Here is a 15,418-nt window from a genome sequence, read left to right as displayed (position 1 = left end):
TTCAATATTTGATAGGTTTCAATGAGATCCTCCCTCATCTTTCTAAATCCAGCGAGTATAGGCCCAGAGCCATCGAAAGCACGTATGTTAACCCTTTGATCCCTGGGATCATTCTTGTAAACCTCCTCAGAAGCCTCTCTAACGCCAGCACATAATTTTGTAGATAAGAATCTCATAAATGTCATCCTTTACAATTCTAAAATTAAGTATTATGAACTCTTACTTACTCAGTACACAGTTCTGCACCTGTGGCATCTCGAGAGATTTTCATCTTCATTTTCTTTTCTTTTCCCTGCAAGGTAAACCTGACTTTAGCCCGTAGAACATAGAACAGTACACACAGGAACATCCCCTTTGGCTTATCTTGTCCGCATCTAATATGATGCCATTGTAAATCAGAGGAAATGGGAGAGGGAGTAATAAAAACACTTTAAATTGGTTTTCACCAAGGAGGAAGACATGGAAGGTGGGAAGATCAGGGAGGGGGTGTGCTAATGTTCTAGGGCACATTGATGTCAAAAAGGAGGAGAGGTTGGGCATTTCGAAGAACATCAAAGTGAATGTCTCCAGGGCCTGGTGGGATCTATCCAGGGTTATTGAGAGAAACAAGACAGAATTGTTGAAAACTGGAAACAAAATGCTGGAGGAACTCAAACCAGAGAAAATCTGTGGATGCTGGAAATCCAGAGCAACGCACACAAAATGCTGGAGGAACTCAGCAGGGCAGGCAGCATCTATGGAGAGGAGCACAGTCAACATTTCAGGCCAAGACCTTTCAGCAGGACTAGAGGGAAAAAAAGGTGGGGGGTAGACTGCCCTGATTGACCAGTCACTACAGGAAGTAGGAAAAAGCTTTGGACAAAACATATGTTAGGCCATATCTGGACTATTGTGTACCATTCTGGTCAGCTTGTTATGGGAAGGATGTGAAGGACTTGGAGAGACCACAGAAGAGGTTCACTGGGACGTTGTCTGCGTCCGAGAGTATGAGCTAAGAGGGGAAGCTGGACAACTTTGGATAACTTTTTCTGAACTGCTGAAGGTCAATGGGGCGTAGGGTGACATGACTGTTATGAAAAGTGTAAATATTGTAAAGAGTCAGAATATTTTTTTCCCCAGTGTAGATATGTTACTAAATTGAGGACATAGATTCAAGGTGAGGAGAGAAGTTTAAAGGACATTTACAGGGCAAAATTATTTTAAACACAGAGTGATGGGGTCTGGAACACATTGTCAGGGAAAGAGTGGAATCAGATATGATAGTAACATTTAAAAGCTTATCATATGAGGCAAGATTGAGCACACTGGGGCTTTTCTCTTTGGAGCAAAGGAGGATGAGAGGTGACTTGATGGAGGTGAGAGTGGACAGCCAGCACCTTTTACCCGTTTGAAAATGGCTTACACAAGAGGGCATAATTTTAAGATGATTGAAGGAAAGTATAGGGGGGATGCCAGAGGTAGTTTTTTAAATATACGTAGATCACCTTGCCGGGGGTGGTGCTAAAAGCAGGTACGTTAATGACATTAAAGAGGCACATGGATGAAAGAAGAACAGAGTGCTGTGTGTGAGAGAAGGATTAGATTGATCTTGGGGCGAGTCACAAGTACAGCACAACATAATGGAGGGGCCTGCACTGTGCTGTACTGATGAATAGTCTATGTTCTGTGGTCTTGTGGGTTTCCTGTTCCTCTGGCATAGAGCAGTCCTGGGTCAGAGGGCAAGAGCGTTTTGTTGAGGACTGATCTTACCTGGAGATGATTTGGTAACTTGATGCGAAGCTGTAGATCTCCAGAGCTGGTGTCCCCATTCTCTGTGCAATCCATCATATTATTGGCATCCGTGCCTTGCTGTGTTGGGAGAGTACAGAAAGTCATTATTGCTGTGAGGTTCACTTTCTTCAGAATATTCACTCTTTCAGAATCGTCGATACTAATGGGTTCCTGGGTCATAGAAATGATCCCGTCGAGCCTGCAGGCACCACCCAGCACCCATTTCGACTAACTTATACTGACTGTGAGCACCTGAGGAAGTCCGAGCAGTGACAGGGAGTAAACTCTGCCAGAGGCTTAGAAAAGCCTACAGCACAATACGGGCCCTTCGGCCCACAAAGATGTGCCGAACATGTCCCTACCTTAGAAATTACTAGGGTTAGCTAAGCTCCAAGTATCTATCTAAAACCCTCTTAAAAGATCCTATTGTATCTGCCTCCACCACCGTTGCCAGCAGCCCATTCCACACACTCACCACTCTCTGAGTAAAAAAAACTTACCCCTGACATCTCCTCTGTACCTACTCCCCAGCCCCTTAAACCTGTGCCCTCTTGTGGCAACCACTTCAGGCCTGGGGGAAAGCCTCTGACTATCCACATAGGGCACAGGAGCAGGTTGTCTCTTCATTACCATGCCTGCTTCATTACTGTGATATTTGCAGCGTCACTGCAATGTCTGCGCTGTTTTGGGAATATCTGTACCATCACTGTGATATCTGCAGCTTCACGGTGATATCAGAACCAACACTGATATCTGGACGGTTACTGCAATGCCTGCAGCAACATCACTGTGATACGGCTGCCCCTCCCACAGCAAAGTTCACTGAAACTGCAGTTCAGTGTCAGCTTTCACTTTCACCAGCATTAAGGGGAATTACGAGCGGAAAGCCCCAGCCAACAAGCTGAGATAACACCTCTGCAGGGAGTGGGGTGAGAGAGGGAGGGAGGGGGAGATGCACAAATACAGAGGGAAGCACATATTGTGACAAACACACCCAGATATTAAGATCCACAAGCATTCTCTCTCTGTAGGATCACGTTTACCCAATTTACAGTATCACAATTACAAAGTGCAGCTTAACCAAGAAGCTTTGAACTTTGATGGTAACATTCACCTCTTCCCGTTCAGAAATAAAATTTCCCCTTATTAACGTTTCTCTGCGTTTCCCATCCTGCTCTGGATGAATCAAATCCCTCCCCCGCCCCACCCCGACAACCATTTGTTGTTTAAAAATTATTTTAAATGATTTTGAGAAGTTCAAAATTACTTAAGGATCCACTCTTTGATCTTGACATTGAATTACATACTAAGAACACTTACAGTACACCCTGTGGACCCTTTCTTACTGAAGTGACTATGAACCTGAGCAATTTAGATCACATTTCAACTTACTGACTGTCTCCCTTCTGCCATGGTTTGTCAGCTAGACCTGCTATGTCGAAAGACACTTTCCAAGTAAGTGAAACTAAAAGTGCACTTCATGCAGTCCTGGGTAGGTCCATCGTCCAGTGTAGTTTTTTTCTGTGTTGTTTTTACGTAGTTCAGTCTCGTTTTTGTACTGTTTCATGTAACACCATGGTCCTGAAAAACATCGTCTTGTTTTTACTATATACTGTACTAGCAGTTATGGTCGAAATGACAATAAAAGTCATTCAATAAAAGAAATGAATATTTTTAACCCACTGTTCTTTTTTTCTTTTTGGAATGAACAACTGTTTGCCGTTATGTGCAAAGCAGGTTTCAGACTAATCAGCTCAAGAAGCCAAGGCTTCATGCATTGTTTAACTCTTTTGTAGCCGATTAAGAGATTGGACTAGTTTTATTCGTCACATGTACGGCGAAATGTCGTTCGCATCAACAATACAGCCCAAGGATTGGACTGGGGGGGAGGGGAAGGGTGCTGCCTGCCGGTGTCACTACGCTTCTGGTGCCAACGTGGCATGCCCACACTTACGAATCCTAACCTGTACATCTCTGGAATGTGGGAGGAAACCAGAGCAGCTGGAAGAAACCATCGTGGTCACAGGTAGAAATATATGCTCCTTACAGAACTGAAACCAGATTGCTGGCCAGCATTGAAGTGTTGCACTAACTGCTACACTACTGTGTCCAGGATGTGGGACGTCGAAATCCATCAACAGCTGGGGCAAACAAACCTCTGGGAAGGAGACTCACCAGTGTCTCCTTGGATCAGTTTCCAATTTGAGACCCTCCTCATCATCACCTACAACACCACCAGTCTCCATTTCAGATTCAGTTTATTGTCATTTAGAAACCACAGATGCAATGCAGTTAAAAAATGAGACAACGTTCCCCCAGAATGATATCACAAAAGCATATGACATAACAGACTACACCAGAAAATCCACATAATGTTTGGCAATCCCCAATCCAGAGTCCAGAGAGGCTGCTGTGTATTAATATCGCGCTACCATTTTAGCGCGTTTCCCGGAAAGGAGCTCCAAATCCACCAGACAAACAAGACCAAAAACTAAAGCTACAAGACCTGCACAAAACCACATAGTTACAGCAGTGCAAACAAATAGCATAATTGATTAAAACAGACCATGGGCACAGTAAAAACAGTCCAAAAATGTTAATGGACTATGTTCAAAAGAAATCACCACACAGTTTTCACAAGTCCCCAGGGTCCCGACAGAATCACCATCCCACGCCGGCAGCAGAAGGGAATACCCCCGCTATGGACTTCCATGGCACCGCCCGACTCAGCCTCACAGACGCAGCGGAAAATGAAAGCTCCGTCGAAACCAGCCTCGCAGATGCAGCACACACCAAGTGCCTGGTTGATGGGGTGTCCAGGGAAGGGGAGTCCTCTGGCGAGGGAGTTTGTTGTGTCTATTCCAGGGAGGTTTTCTCAGCTTTGGTCTCCACCGGCCTCGCAGCTCTCACCAGTGCTCAAAGCAATGGCCGCCACAGCACGGGACACCACCTCATCAGGTGGTCTCATACCCTGGTGAGACAGGGGCACGTCTACCATGAAACGTCAGCTCTGGCAGACTGGGAAGATGAGAGAACAAATGGCCAGGAAGATGGGACTGCGACACTCCATGGAGAGTAAAGGGCGTTGCAAGGCACGGAAGACCTCACTCACGGTCATCGGCTGCAACCAAGGAGACCCCAGTCCGTACCACTGGACCCAGACCTCTGCGGTCAAGAGAGTGGAACTGCCCCAGAAAAGTGGCTTTTCTCCCCCACACAGATTTCATCTCATTGCGGTGGGCCAAATGGACTCTGTCTTGTGTCTCTGTGACTCTTCTGTCTTGAAAATGTAATTTTTTCTTAAACATTTTTCAGTTCTGATAAAAGCCATTCAGCTGAAAGGTTAACTCCCACTCCACCCTGGCTGCCTGCCTTAATTGATCCGTCAAGAATTTTCCATTTTCAATTCTGACTTCTCGTATCGGTTGGAAAAGCTGCAGGGAAATTCTGATTTTTTTTTTCGGGACAACTAAACTTCCTGTTAGGCTGGCAGGAGCCAACAAAAGATAAATAAGGCCATATGCCAGTGGGTAGACAGCCACTAGGAACTACTAGAAGTGTTTCAGGGGAGAGGTTTCCACACTATTGCATTCAAGTGACATCTTTGGTACAGTAGAATTCATAAATCACTGGGAAAAATTCCAGGAGTGAAAATACACTCACAGAATGTGCATCATTTTTTTTCAGCTTTATATTTTTAAACACAATGACGTGGATTGATGTGATGGAAGATTACAATACACATTGAGCACCCCTCATCTGAAAGTCCAAAATTTTTTGAGGGCTGACACGACATCACAAATGGAGAACTCCACAGGGTGCTGGGAAGGCTCCCAGGTAACGCGCAGATCTCTGCACATCACAGACTGTTCTGAGAAGTGACCTCACATTTGTAATGAACAGGAGTCAATGAAAATTAGAAAAGCACTGCATAAATGCTGCCTGACTATGCTGATCATGAAGCAAGCAAATATCTATCTATACTTGTGAATATTCAGCGGGCTGGTCGCAGAAATTTAAAAGGCACCCCATTAAATTTTTAAAGATTTGTGGCGATCTGCTGTACACAAAGCAGCAGCAGAGAAATTCATTGATGAGTTTGCCAAGGCAGTTGCTGATGAAAATCTAACATGCCTGAATAGTTGCATCAGTAACTGTATGATGAACTTAAGTAAAACAAAGGCCACCTACCAGTAACATAAAGTCAGAGACAGGAATGATGGCGATGCCACCCACTGACCATTCACTGGGCTGCCACAGTAGTGATAGCTTACCTTCAACGGTTCAATGTACGTATTGTTTCATGCACAAAACTATTAAAATATTATATACACAACTATCTTCAGACCAATGTTCCCTCTAGGGTGTGTGTGTGTGTGTGCACCTGCACACATCTTTTGTTACTGGCACACAAAGGAATTTACACTGTGCACAAAAGGTTGTCACCCTCTACCTCATTGGCATGTTAAGTATATTTCATAATTGTACACAATCAAGTTTCCTTTTCCAGTTTCTGATGTGGACAGTGTTGACAACGTGGAACTTGCAATGATTTATCTGCAGATTTTAGAACTATTTGGTCTATGGGATTAACGGATTTGTGGCTAAATTTGCCGATGATACAAAGAAAGATCAAGGAGCAGGTAGTGTTGAGGAAACAGAGAGCCTGCAGAGACTTAGATAGTTTAGGGGAATGGGCAAAGAAGTGGCAAGTGAAATACAATATTGGAAATTGTATGGTCATGCACTTTGGTGGAAGAAATAAACAGGCAGACTATTATTTAGATGGGGAGAGCATTCAAAATGCAGAGATGCAAAGGGACTTGGGAGCCCTTGTGCAGGATACCCTAAAGGTTAACCTTCAGGTTGAGTCAGTGGTGAATGCAATGTTGGCATTCATTTCTAGGGGTATAGAATATAAGAGCAGGGATGTGATATTGAGGCTCTAAGGCACTCGTGAGACCACAGAGTATTGTGTGCAGTTTTGGACTCCCTAGTTTGAAAGGATATACCGACATTGGAAAGGGTTCAGAAAAGATTCACAAGAATAATTCCAGGAATGAAAGGGTTACTGTATGAGGGAGGTCTGATCCTTGAGCTATATTCCCTGGAGTTCAGAGGAATGAGGGGGGATCTCAAAGAAACATTCTGAGTGTTAAAAGGCCTGAACAGATTAGATATGGCAAAGTTATTTCCCATGGTAGGGGAGTCTAGGACAAGACTTCAGGATTGAAGGATGTTCATTTAGAACAGATGCGGAGAAATTACTTCAGTCAGAGGGTGGTAAATCTGTGGAATTTGTTGCCAAGTCACTGGGTGCATTTAAAGCAGAGATAGATAGGTTCTTGATCAGCCAGGGCATCAAAGGTATATCTGGAAGAATTGGACTGGCCCATAATTGAATGGCAGAGCAGGCTCAATGGGCCAAATGGCCTACTTCTGCTCCCCTATCTTTATGGTCTTATTTACAGTTTTATTGAAGACATTGTCACTGGACAAAAACATTGCACAGCACAAGATCTTTGAGCACACTCATTTCAAATTAGAGGGAGCATTACATATCTGGCTATATATTTAGCCTGAAGCAATTAAAAGAGTTTTGTGTTTAGATAAGGGTGCTTAATTTGTATTTAGAGATACAGCAACAGGCTCTTCTGACTTAAAAAGCCCACACTGACCAATTAGCCCGATATCCTCCCACATTCCAGAGACTTACAGGTTATCAGAGTAGCCAGGGGAAACCAACATGGTAATGGGGAGAACATAACTCCTTACAGACAGGCAGTGGGATTTGAACCCAGGTCACTGGCGCAGTGCTAAGTGCTACACAACTGTGCTGCCCTTTGGGACAAACCTACCCCACCCCCATGATGAAACTGCCTGTAGGTAGTGCTGCCAAGCACAAAATAGTGAGGAAAGTAGGTGCAAAGGTATGAGAGACAAATATTGCAATGGTGGATTTTTACAATGAATTCATCATGGTTAAAATACCATCGAGGTTAAAATACATCTGGGCAGCTGGTAAACTTGGGTGGGTCTGTAAATTTTAGGAACACAGCTGGACATAATCCTCAAAGCATTGACAAATTAATATTGTCAAACAACTTTCCCCCTCCAAACAGCTCTAAAATATCAGCACAAAAATCAAAACATGCATTTCTCAGTAATTTTATTTCAGAATTTTAAACTCAAATTATGTTCAAAAAATTATACTTCTAAGAATAAAGGCAACTGATTAATCTTTAAGGAAAAAAACAAGATGGTCGTCACTAACAGAAAGAAAATAAAACAGTAAAGGGAGAGGGATCTCAGGTTTGAAGTACAACCACAAATGGATTTGGAAAAAAAAAGTGACACATATGGCCAGTCTGGCAAATTTGATGAGAGTCTGCTAAACAGTAATTGATTGTACAAATGAATGGATGGGAGCCCATGTTCAAGATCTCTCAAAACGCCTGCCTCTGTCAGTGTTTTGCAAGCAGCTCCGATGAAAGGTTAATTCGATTTTACAGTACAATCTAGAAATAAGTGCTAATGAAACATTTCCCTATAAATTCATCTCAGAGTTATTGCTGAAAATTTGACATTGTACACAAATTGCATTCCAGTAATACAAAATACATTTTGTTCAAAAATAAGGTTGCATACAATTTCTATTTTAACTTTTCTGCCAAGTTTAAGGAAGATTTCTACTTTTACAATTTAAATATCCATCAATTTGCAGCAGTGCCTTTCAAGAACTGCACTCAATTATATTTAATCAACTGATATGGTCCTGCCACTCGAATATAAGCAACCTCAGATGTCTTTTTTTGAAAGAATATGCAGGGACAGTGGCAGGAAGTTTTCAGATACAGCCTTTGGGACAGCAATTGCAATCAGGCTACTGAGGAAAGCATGAGACACACGCGCCCCTCAGTACTTGAAGCATATGGTTAAACTCCACATAAACAAGTCCAGGTGCTCCTGTTCATTCTAGGAGTGATGACTTTGCCTTGCAGATCTCCACAGATCAACTTCTGTACGAGGCACGGATAACCCTTGAATATACACGTGGACTGTCTTGTGTATTACATCTGATTAAAAATACTTAACCTGGAAAATACTATCCTCCATTTGCAGGATGCTGTACAGTCAAACTTAACACTGACTGGTGCATGAAACCAGAGCATTGCATGTCATTAAGTACCCCTGACCAGAGAAAACAATTAATACTGATCCACATCTATTTTGTAATAAGGGTTACGATTAAATGCTGTGCTCTCAGAAACTCAATGACTGCTGCAATTCAGCATTTTCATGGCACTATTCACTGTCTGACTGATTAAATCTAAATGGACAAAAGCATCTTCTGCACCACTAATCTTGATGAGTCAACACTTCAGTATATGTGTAACCAAAATCCAAGAGAAGTCATGTGAATGGTAACTGAATTGCCAAAGCCAATCACTCAGTACAAACGGGAGCCACACCAATATCCATTTTACACACCAGTACAGAGTCTGGAAAGGCTCACTGCTGCTAAAGCAGATGTCTGCACTTGCTGCAAAAAGGTACAAGAGCAAACTGTCAGCTTTACTAATAATTATTAAAAAAAAAAGCACATTTGATTAAAAGGACACCAAAAGGCCCTTTTATATATATTTTTAATATAAAAATGAGTTTGGCAGTCAATCATTGACAAAGTTAGAAACTAAAGCTGATGGAGTGCCCGAAAGAAGCAAATGTTTGTAAAGGGCATGAGGCACAATTTAGGGACCAAGGTCCAGTACTGATTGCTTTGATGTTTGCCAATTACGAGGTAGATTGCTGTGAACTTTGTAGCCAAGTCTTGTACTTTATAACGACTTCCCTTTCCTCCTCTAGGGTCACATCAAGGTAGTCTTCTTCATGTTCTGGGATATCAGCCAAAACCTCTTCCACAATTTCACGCTCTTTTTGTTTTTCCTCTGACGGATCTAAAAGATGGAAATGAAAAGCACAAGTCTCTTAAAACAGAGCATTGCAACTGTGCCTTGGTTATTTTCCAAACAAAGCTTAAAATCTTCTGGATTTAACTGCAAGGTTAAAAAAAAATCTGTGTTATATTACAGATGCACACACCTCACCAGGACCTTTGTCTGGTTGCTATCAGTAGCAACCAGACAATTTAGTTCTAAATTTAGAACTAGAACAGTACAGTATAGGCCTTTCAGGCTCGATGTTGTGTCAATTTTTAAACCTACATTAAAGATCAATCTAACCTTTCCCTGCTACAAAGCCCTCCATCTTTCTTTCATCCATTTTCCACAAGAGTCTCTTAAATGTCCCTAATGTTCCACAAACCCACCACTGAGTAAAAACCTAATATTTGTATATGTAATTACTGCACCTTGGAGGTAAGGGACTATGGGCAGTTCATCTGCCAAATGACTCTACCCATGTTCACATAGCAGCAATAAACAATGGCTCCATGGAGGAGGAGGAGGTGTCAAATCCAAAGTGGTGTTATAGCAGCTGAGTTATGCCAAAACAACATGAAAGTAGTATCATATACAAGTCATTAAATATTTGTTTGGTTGTAAAACACTGGGAAATGCCAAAATAGTGAAAAATGTATAAAAGCAAGCTTACATACTTTCTACTAAATGCATGTGATACTTGCTTGGACAATGCAGGTGACCACAGTAACCCAAGACCACAAAGCATGCACTGGGATTGTTTTCAAGTACGGAATAATTCTCAGGACCAGAGGTTTGAATTGATACAGAATTACAGAAAAGTGCCAGTGACTGGACGGTCAGAGAATAGAGTAGATAAATCAGTGGCTGAGGAACTGGTGCAAGAGAGGGATTCAGGTTCCTGGACCTTTGGGGCATGTTGACCTAAGCAAAAGGGACAAGTCGAACTTGAACTTGAGAGAGACCAAAATGGTTCAAAGTAGACTGTCTAAACTACAAATTCAAATGCTTAGTCTTGAGAATTATTCTGTGCTTTAAAACAATTCCAAGACACAAGTGTTCGAAGTGCATGCAAGTATTAAATGTATTCAGTAGAAGTTCTCCTCTCACTGATGGAAATTGAGAATGCAGGACAAACAGGATGAGTGCAGAATTGGTAGAAATGAATGGTTGATGGTAGACGCAGACCTAGTGGGCTGAATGATCCATTTATGTGCTCTATCATCCTAGGACACCGTGGCATTACAAAATCAGCAACTGCAGATAGTTGAAATATAAATTTAAATAGAAAATTGCTGAAAGTCAACAGGGATCAGGCATAATTTGTGGGCGAGAAAGATGTAACTTTTCAGATTGTTATCAGGATCCATAGTGCACTCAATATTTTACCACAATACCAGTGGTGGATGGATTCAATTTGGGAGTGATTACAAGAACTGAATTAGAGGATTGGAGATAATGAGGGGCTGTAGGAGAGGTTAGGACAGAGAGAAAACAAGGACCAAAATTAGTAAATGGATGTTTTATTGTCACTGAGGTACAGTGAAAAAATATTTTGCATGCTATCAGTACCTTTCATCACATCAGAATATCAATGTAGTACAAGGGGAAAGCAATAATAGAATGTAGAAAGTGTTACAGTTACAGAGAATGTGCAGCACAGGTAGACAATCAGGTGCAAGGCTTTAACAATGTAGATTGAGGTTGGATCCATGTGCCCTCTAGTTCTGGCCACCCCCACCATAGGAAAGATCCTCTCCACATCCACCCCATTTAGTTCTTTCAACATTCGGTAGGTTTCAATGAGATTCCCACGGATTCTTCTAAAATCCAGTGAGTACAGGCCCAACGTTCCCTCATACATTAACCCCTTCAATCATCCTCGTGAACCTCCTATGCGAGGTAACCAGAATGCTCTGGACGTTGGAGCACAGGATTAGTTTGTAGAGATGTTGGAGTAGTAGGACTAAGTAATACACATGGATGAGGGATTCCAATAGCAGGTGGATTGAGGCAGCACACGGTGGCACCATAACCTGGATGCATTTTGTGCAGCTCACCTATGGACACAAAAGTACAGTACAGGAACAGGCCCTACTGTCAACATTGGCATTCCAAACTAATTAAATTAGTAATCAAATTCCCAACAAAACAATCTCTTCTGCTTACACAATGTCTTTTCATTTCCTACACATGAATGTGCCTATTAAACACCTCTGTTATATTTATGTTGCAAGTAGCTTGCTTGTTCCCTCTAGTACAAGAGTGACACAATAAAAAATAATTCAATGTTGGTGAAGGGTTTTGGAGGTCATGATCATCATGCCTATTGATCGTTTCTTTCAATACTTTTCCATATTCACCCTCTGCCAAGCATGGTTCAGCTTTGTCAGCCAATGCATCATAATTACCTTCAACCTCCATATCCTCTGGTGACGATGACGATGAAGGGGGTGAATTAAGCAGACTTGAAGGAAGGTAGCCACCGTGATTTATTAATGCCTGAACCGCACGTTCAATATCGCCATTAAATCTCCTCAGGGCGATCTCTGCAGCAGAGTGATCGAAACCCAAGAATGCCACCTATATGTATTTTTTTGAAAGCAAAGACAGAAGACGTTACCAAATAGATTACTTACGACTGTTTGCAGTCAGTAATATCAGCAGGATCAGGAATTAAAAATAACTTTCAGATCTTCTCCTGCCCATTTGTGTTTCTATATATGGCTATCACTTTAATGAAACTGCATTAGAATCAGAATATTAAGAGCACTGAACGAGGCAATTTGGCACATTGAATCTACAAGCTCCTAAATAATAGATGATTCTGACCTCTGCTTTCTGTGCTGAGTACGAGCTCTCTCTGACTCAGAGTTTCTCCCGGGTGCTCCTGTTTACTCCCGTAAAAGGCAGAAATGGCCCTCCAGCCCACCATGTCCATCAGTAACCATACTAATACCATTTAAGAATACTTGGTCCACAGCTTTCTCTTTGTCTTGGTGATTTGAATGTTCATCTAGGTGCTTCTTAAGTGTTGATATTTCCTGCCTTTCAAATCTCAGTGTTGCATATGGTGAGATATGTGCACTTTAATAATAACTTTACTTTCAACTTTGAGGTTGTTGGCATTGTAATAGTGCTACACTAACCACTACACTGTGTCACACACTAGCTCAGTTGTTGACTGGTGATTCCCTCAACTCCAATTCAACATTACTCTGTGGAATAAACATCTAAACAGATGAATCTGCTACTACTTACAGCATACACGCACAAAGCTCTACACTCAAGTAAACTTTGTCAACTACAGCATTAATAGGAAAGAGGAAAAAAAAACACAACTGTGGGAGGTGAAGGAATATCACATTGTGGCTTCTCTTCCCATTATAGCAATGAAAGGATTGAGTTAAAATATGAAATTAAGAGAGAACATGATGCCTACTTCCATGAAAAGGGTCACAGCCATGTAACTGAACCCCAGAAGGGGAAAAATTAACTCGGAGTGGAAACTAGGTAACAGTCACATGTATATTATATTGTATAGGATTGCTTTTATATTTATTGTGTTCTTTATGTTTATTACATTTTATGTTGCATCTGATCCAGAATAACAATCATTTTGTTCTCCTTTACACTCAGTACTGAAGAACGAACAATGTTGAATCTTGACTAGGAATATGTGATGTGGTTAGAACAGCAACGACCTATTGCAGATTCAGAAGTAAACAGTAATTCAACTTGCTTGTGCAAATTATACAAAATGGGAAACAGAAACAGACCTGATTAATCATTTCATCAGAGATTTGCGCACTGTAACTTGGTCCAGCTTCATCCTCCGCGTAGACATGTTCAGAGCTGTACTGAAGTATCTAAGAAAATACATGGGGAGTTTTGAGGACCCTTCAAAATTTTGCAACACAGATAGCGAAGGGAATCAAACTATCAACGATCGCTGATGCTGTGAAGTAATTATGCTAACAGCCTTGCTACTGTGTCACCATTCACTACCTATAACTACGCGCACTACATACACCATTCACTACATACAGCTCCGTGCACTTTGTAGGATGACTGAGGAATCTAGTGTTCTTCACTAGTTGATCCCTCAGAGCTGCTAAAAGTAAGAGCAGCCATGAAGAGGTGCTGGGGATGGCAAGGGCAAGTACTGGGCCACATCTTCAAACAATGAGGCCCATAGGTTGCAGTGATGGAGCTGAAGGACGGCCCATGTACTTCACCTGGCAGGATCAGTGTTGTTTCTGCTGCCACTCTGCTCATTTCTGACTGACACAGTAACCAGGAGTGTAAGCCACAACATTTAGTCCATAACATAGAAAACCTACAGCACAATACAGGCCGAACATGTCCTTACCTTAGAAATTACCTTGGGTTACCCATAGCTCTCCATTTTTCTGAGCTGCATGTACCTGCCCAGGAATCTCTTAAAAGACCCTATTGTCTGTGCCTCCACCACTGTTGCTGGCAGCCCATTCCACACACTCACCACCCTCTGCATAAAAAAATTTACCCCTGACATCTCCTTTGTACCTATTTCCAAGCACCTTAAAACTGTGCCCTCGCGTGCTAGCCATTTCAGCCCTGGGGAAAAGCCTCTGACCATCCACATAATCAAGGCCTCTCATCATCTTATACACCTTGGCGTAGTCAGTAGGATAAGCCCAATCAGGATACAAGCAAGCAGTACACACACAAAATTCTGGAGGAATGATAGAAAAATGGGGGGGGGGCTATGTGTGTGGGAGGGAAGCGTTAGATTGAAGGGTCTCTACTGTATTGTCCTATGAACTCAGGTCAGGCTGCACCTACAGAGGGAAATAAACAGTTGACATTTCGAGCCAAGGAGTTTCTTCCACCTCTTCTTCTGCCCTTCCAACAGCCAGAACACCTTTGTGTGCACAATTACAACAAAACTTGTCCATAGTTACAAGGCACAGGATTAAATTGTGTTTGGAAAAAGGCAGGAATTAACAAGTGATTGTCACAGCATGTTTTTTTTGGGAGACAGCCAGTCTGACCAATTTGAATGAGCTTTTAAAGTGGTTAGAAAAGTGTATTGATGAGAGCAATGGATATAGTTGACATCAATTTCAGTAATGCCCGTGACAAGCTTCTACATGTGAAACTGTCCTGATGAAGGTTCTTGATGCAAAACGTCAACCATTTATCCCCTCCATAGATGCTGCCTGACCTGCTGAGTTCCTCCAGCATTTTGTGGCTGTTACTCTTGATTTCCAGCATCTGCAGAATTTCATGTTTGTGAAACTTTTCCATGGGATTGATGGCAAGTTGAAACCAGAATTTCTCCAAGCTTTGGACCCAGATTAGGAAGAAGAACACAGTGCATCTTTTTCCTCCCATGTACGAATGAAACATAGTGTCACAGCACAGTGGGATTGACTGACCTCCATTGCACGTTCCAAGTTATTGTTGGCCGATCGAAATGCTTTGGTAGCAGCTTTTTCTGAGTAGCCCATGGCAATGAGGGAATTTATAGCTTCTTGCTTTCTCCTTTTCCTTTCTGCTCTCTCTTTTCCTCTTATTTCAGCTTTCTCCTGCAAGATACACAACATACTATCAAACGTCTCATGCCCTTAAGCTAAAACAGAAATTCTTAAAATCAAATTTTGGTCATTCAAAAAAATAAAAATGGAAAAAAGAAAGCATGAATAAAAAAAGAGATAATTGGA

The 15,418-nt window shown here is 42.0% G+C and overlaps 2 protein-coding genes across 12 annotated transcripts in view; both read right to left on the bottom strand.

The window, feature by feature from the left end:
- The window catches only part of LOC132395345 (NEDD8 ultimate buster 1-like), a 30,192-nt gene extending 26,895 nt beyond the window's left edge, over nt 1-3,297 (bottom strand). For 2 of the 5 annotated variants that reach the window (XM_059971813.1, XM_059971817.1), the window contains exons 1-3: nt 2,271-2,385; nt 1,750-1,848; nt 228-292 (exon numbers count right to left, since the gene is read on the bottom strand). In XM_059971813.1, the coding sequence (XP_059827796.1) occupies nt 228-292; nt 1,750-1,848; nt 2,271-2,369 (263 nt within the window). In that variant the 5' untranslated portion in view covers nt 2,370-2,385. The other 3 variants (XM_059971815.1, XM_059971814.1, XM_059971816.1) reach the window with 3 other exon arrangements.
- A 4,625-nt stretch (nt 3,298-7,922) lies between these two features.
- Nucleotides 7,923-15,418, bottom strand: part of LOC132395344 (NEDD8 ultimate buster 1-like) — a 39,437-nt gene continuing 31,941 nt past the window's right edge. For all 7 annotated transcript variants that reach the window (XM_059971805.1, XM_059971809.1, XM_059971806.1 and 4 more), the window contains 4 exons: nt 15,134-15,283; nt 13,490-13,579; nt 12,122-12,293; nt 7,923-9,728 (listed from right to left, as the gene is read on the bottom strand). In XM_059971805.1, the coding sequence (XP_059827788.1) occupies nt 9,565-9,728; nt 12,122-12,293; nt 13,490-13,579; nt 15,134-15,283 (576 nt within the window). In that variant the 3' untranslated portion in view covers nt 7,923-9,564. The remainder of the gene's footprint in view (nt 9,729-12,121; nt 12,294-13,489; nt 13,580-15,133; nt 15,284-15,418) is intronic.

The sequence above is a fragment of the Hypanus sabinus genome, chromosome 6, assembly GCF_030144855.1.
Source record: "Hypanus sabinus isolate sHypSab1 chromosome 6, sHypSab1.hap1, whole genome shotgun sequence".
In the NCBI taxonomy this organism is placed as follows: Eukaryota; Metazoa; Chordata; class Chondrichthyes; order Myliobatiformes; family Dasyatidae; genus Hypanus; species Hypanus sabinus.
This window is presented reverse-complemented; position numbering and strand designations above follow the sequence as displayed.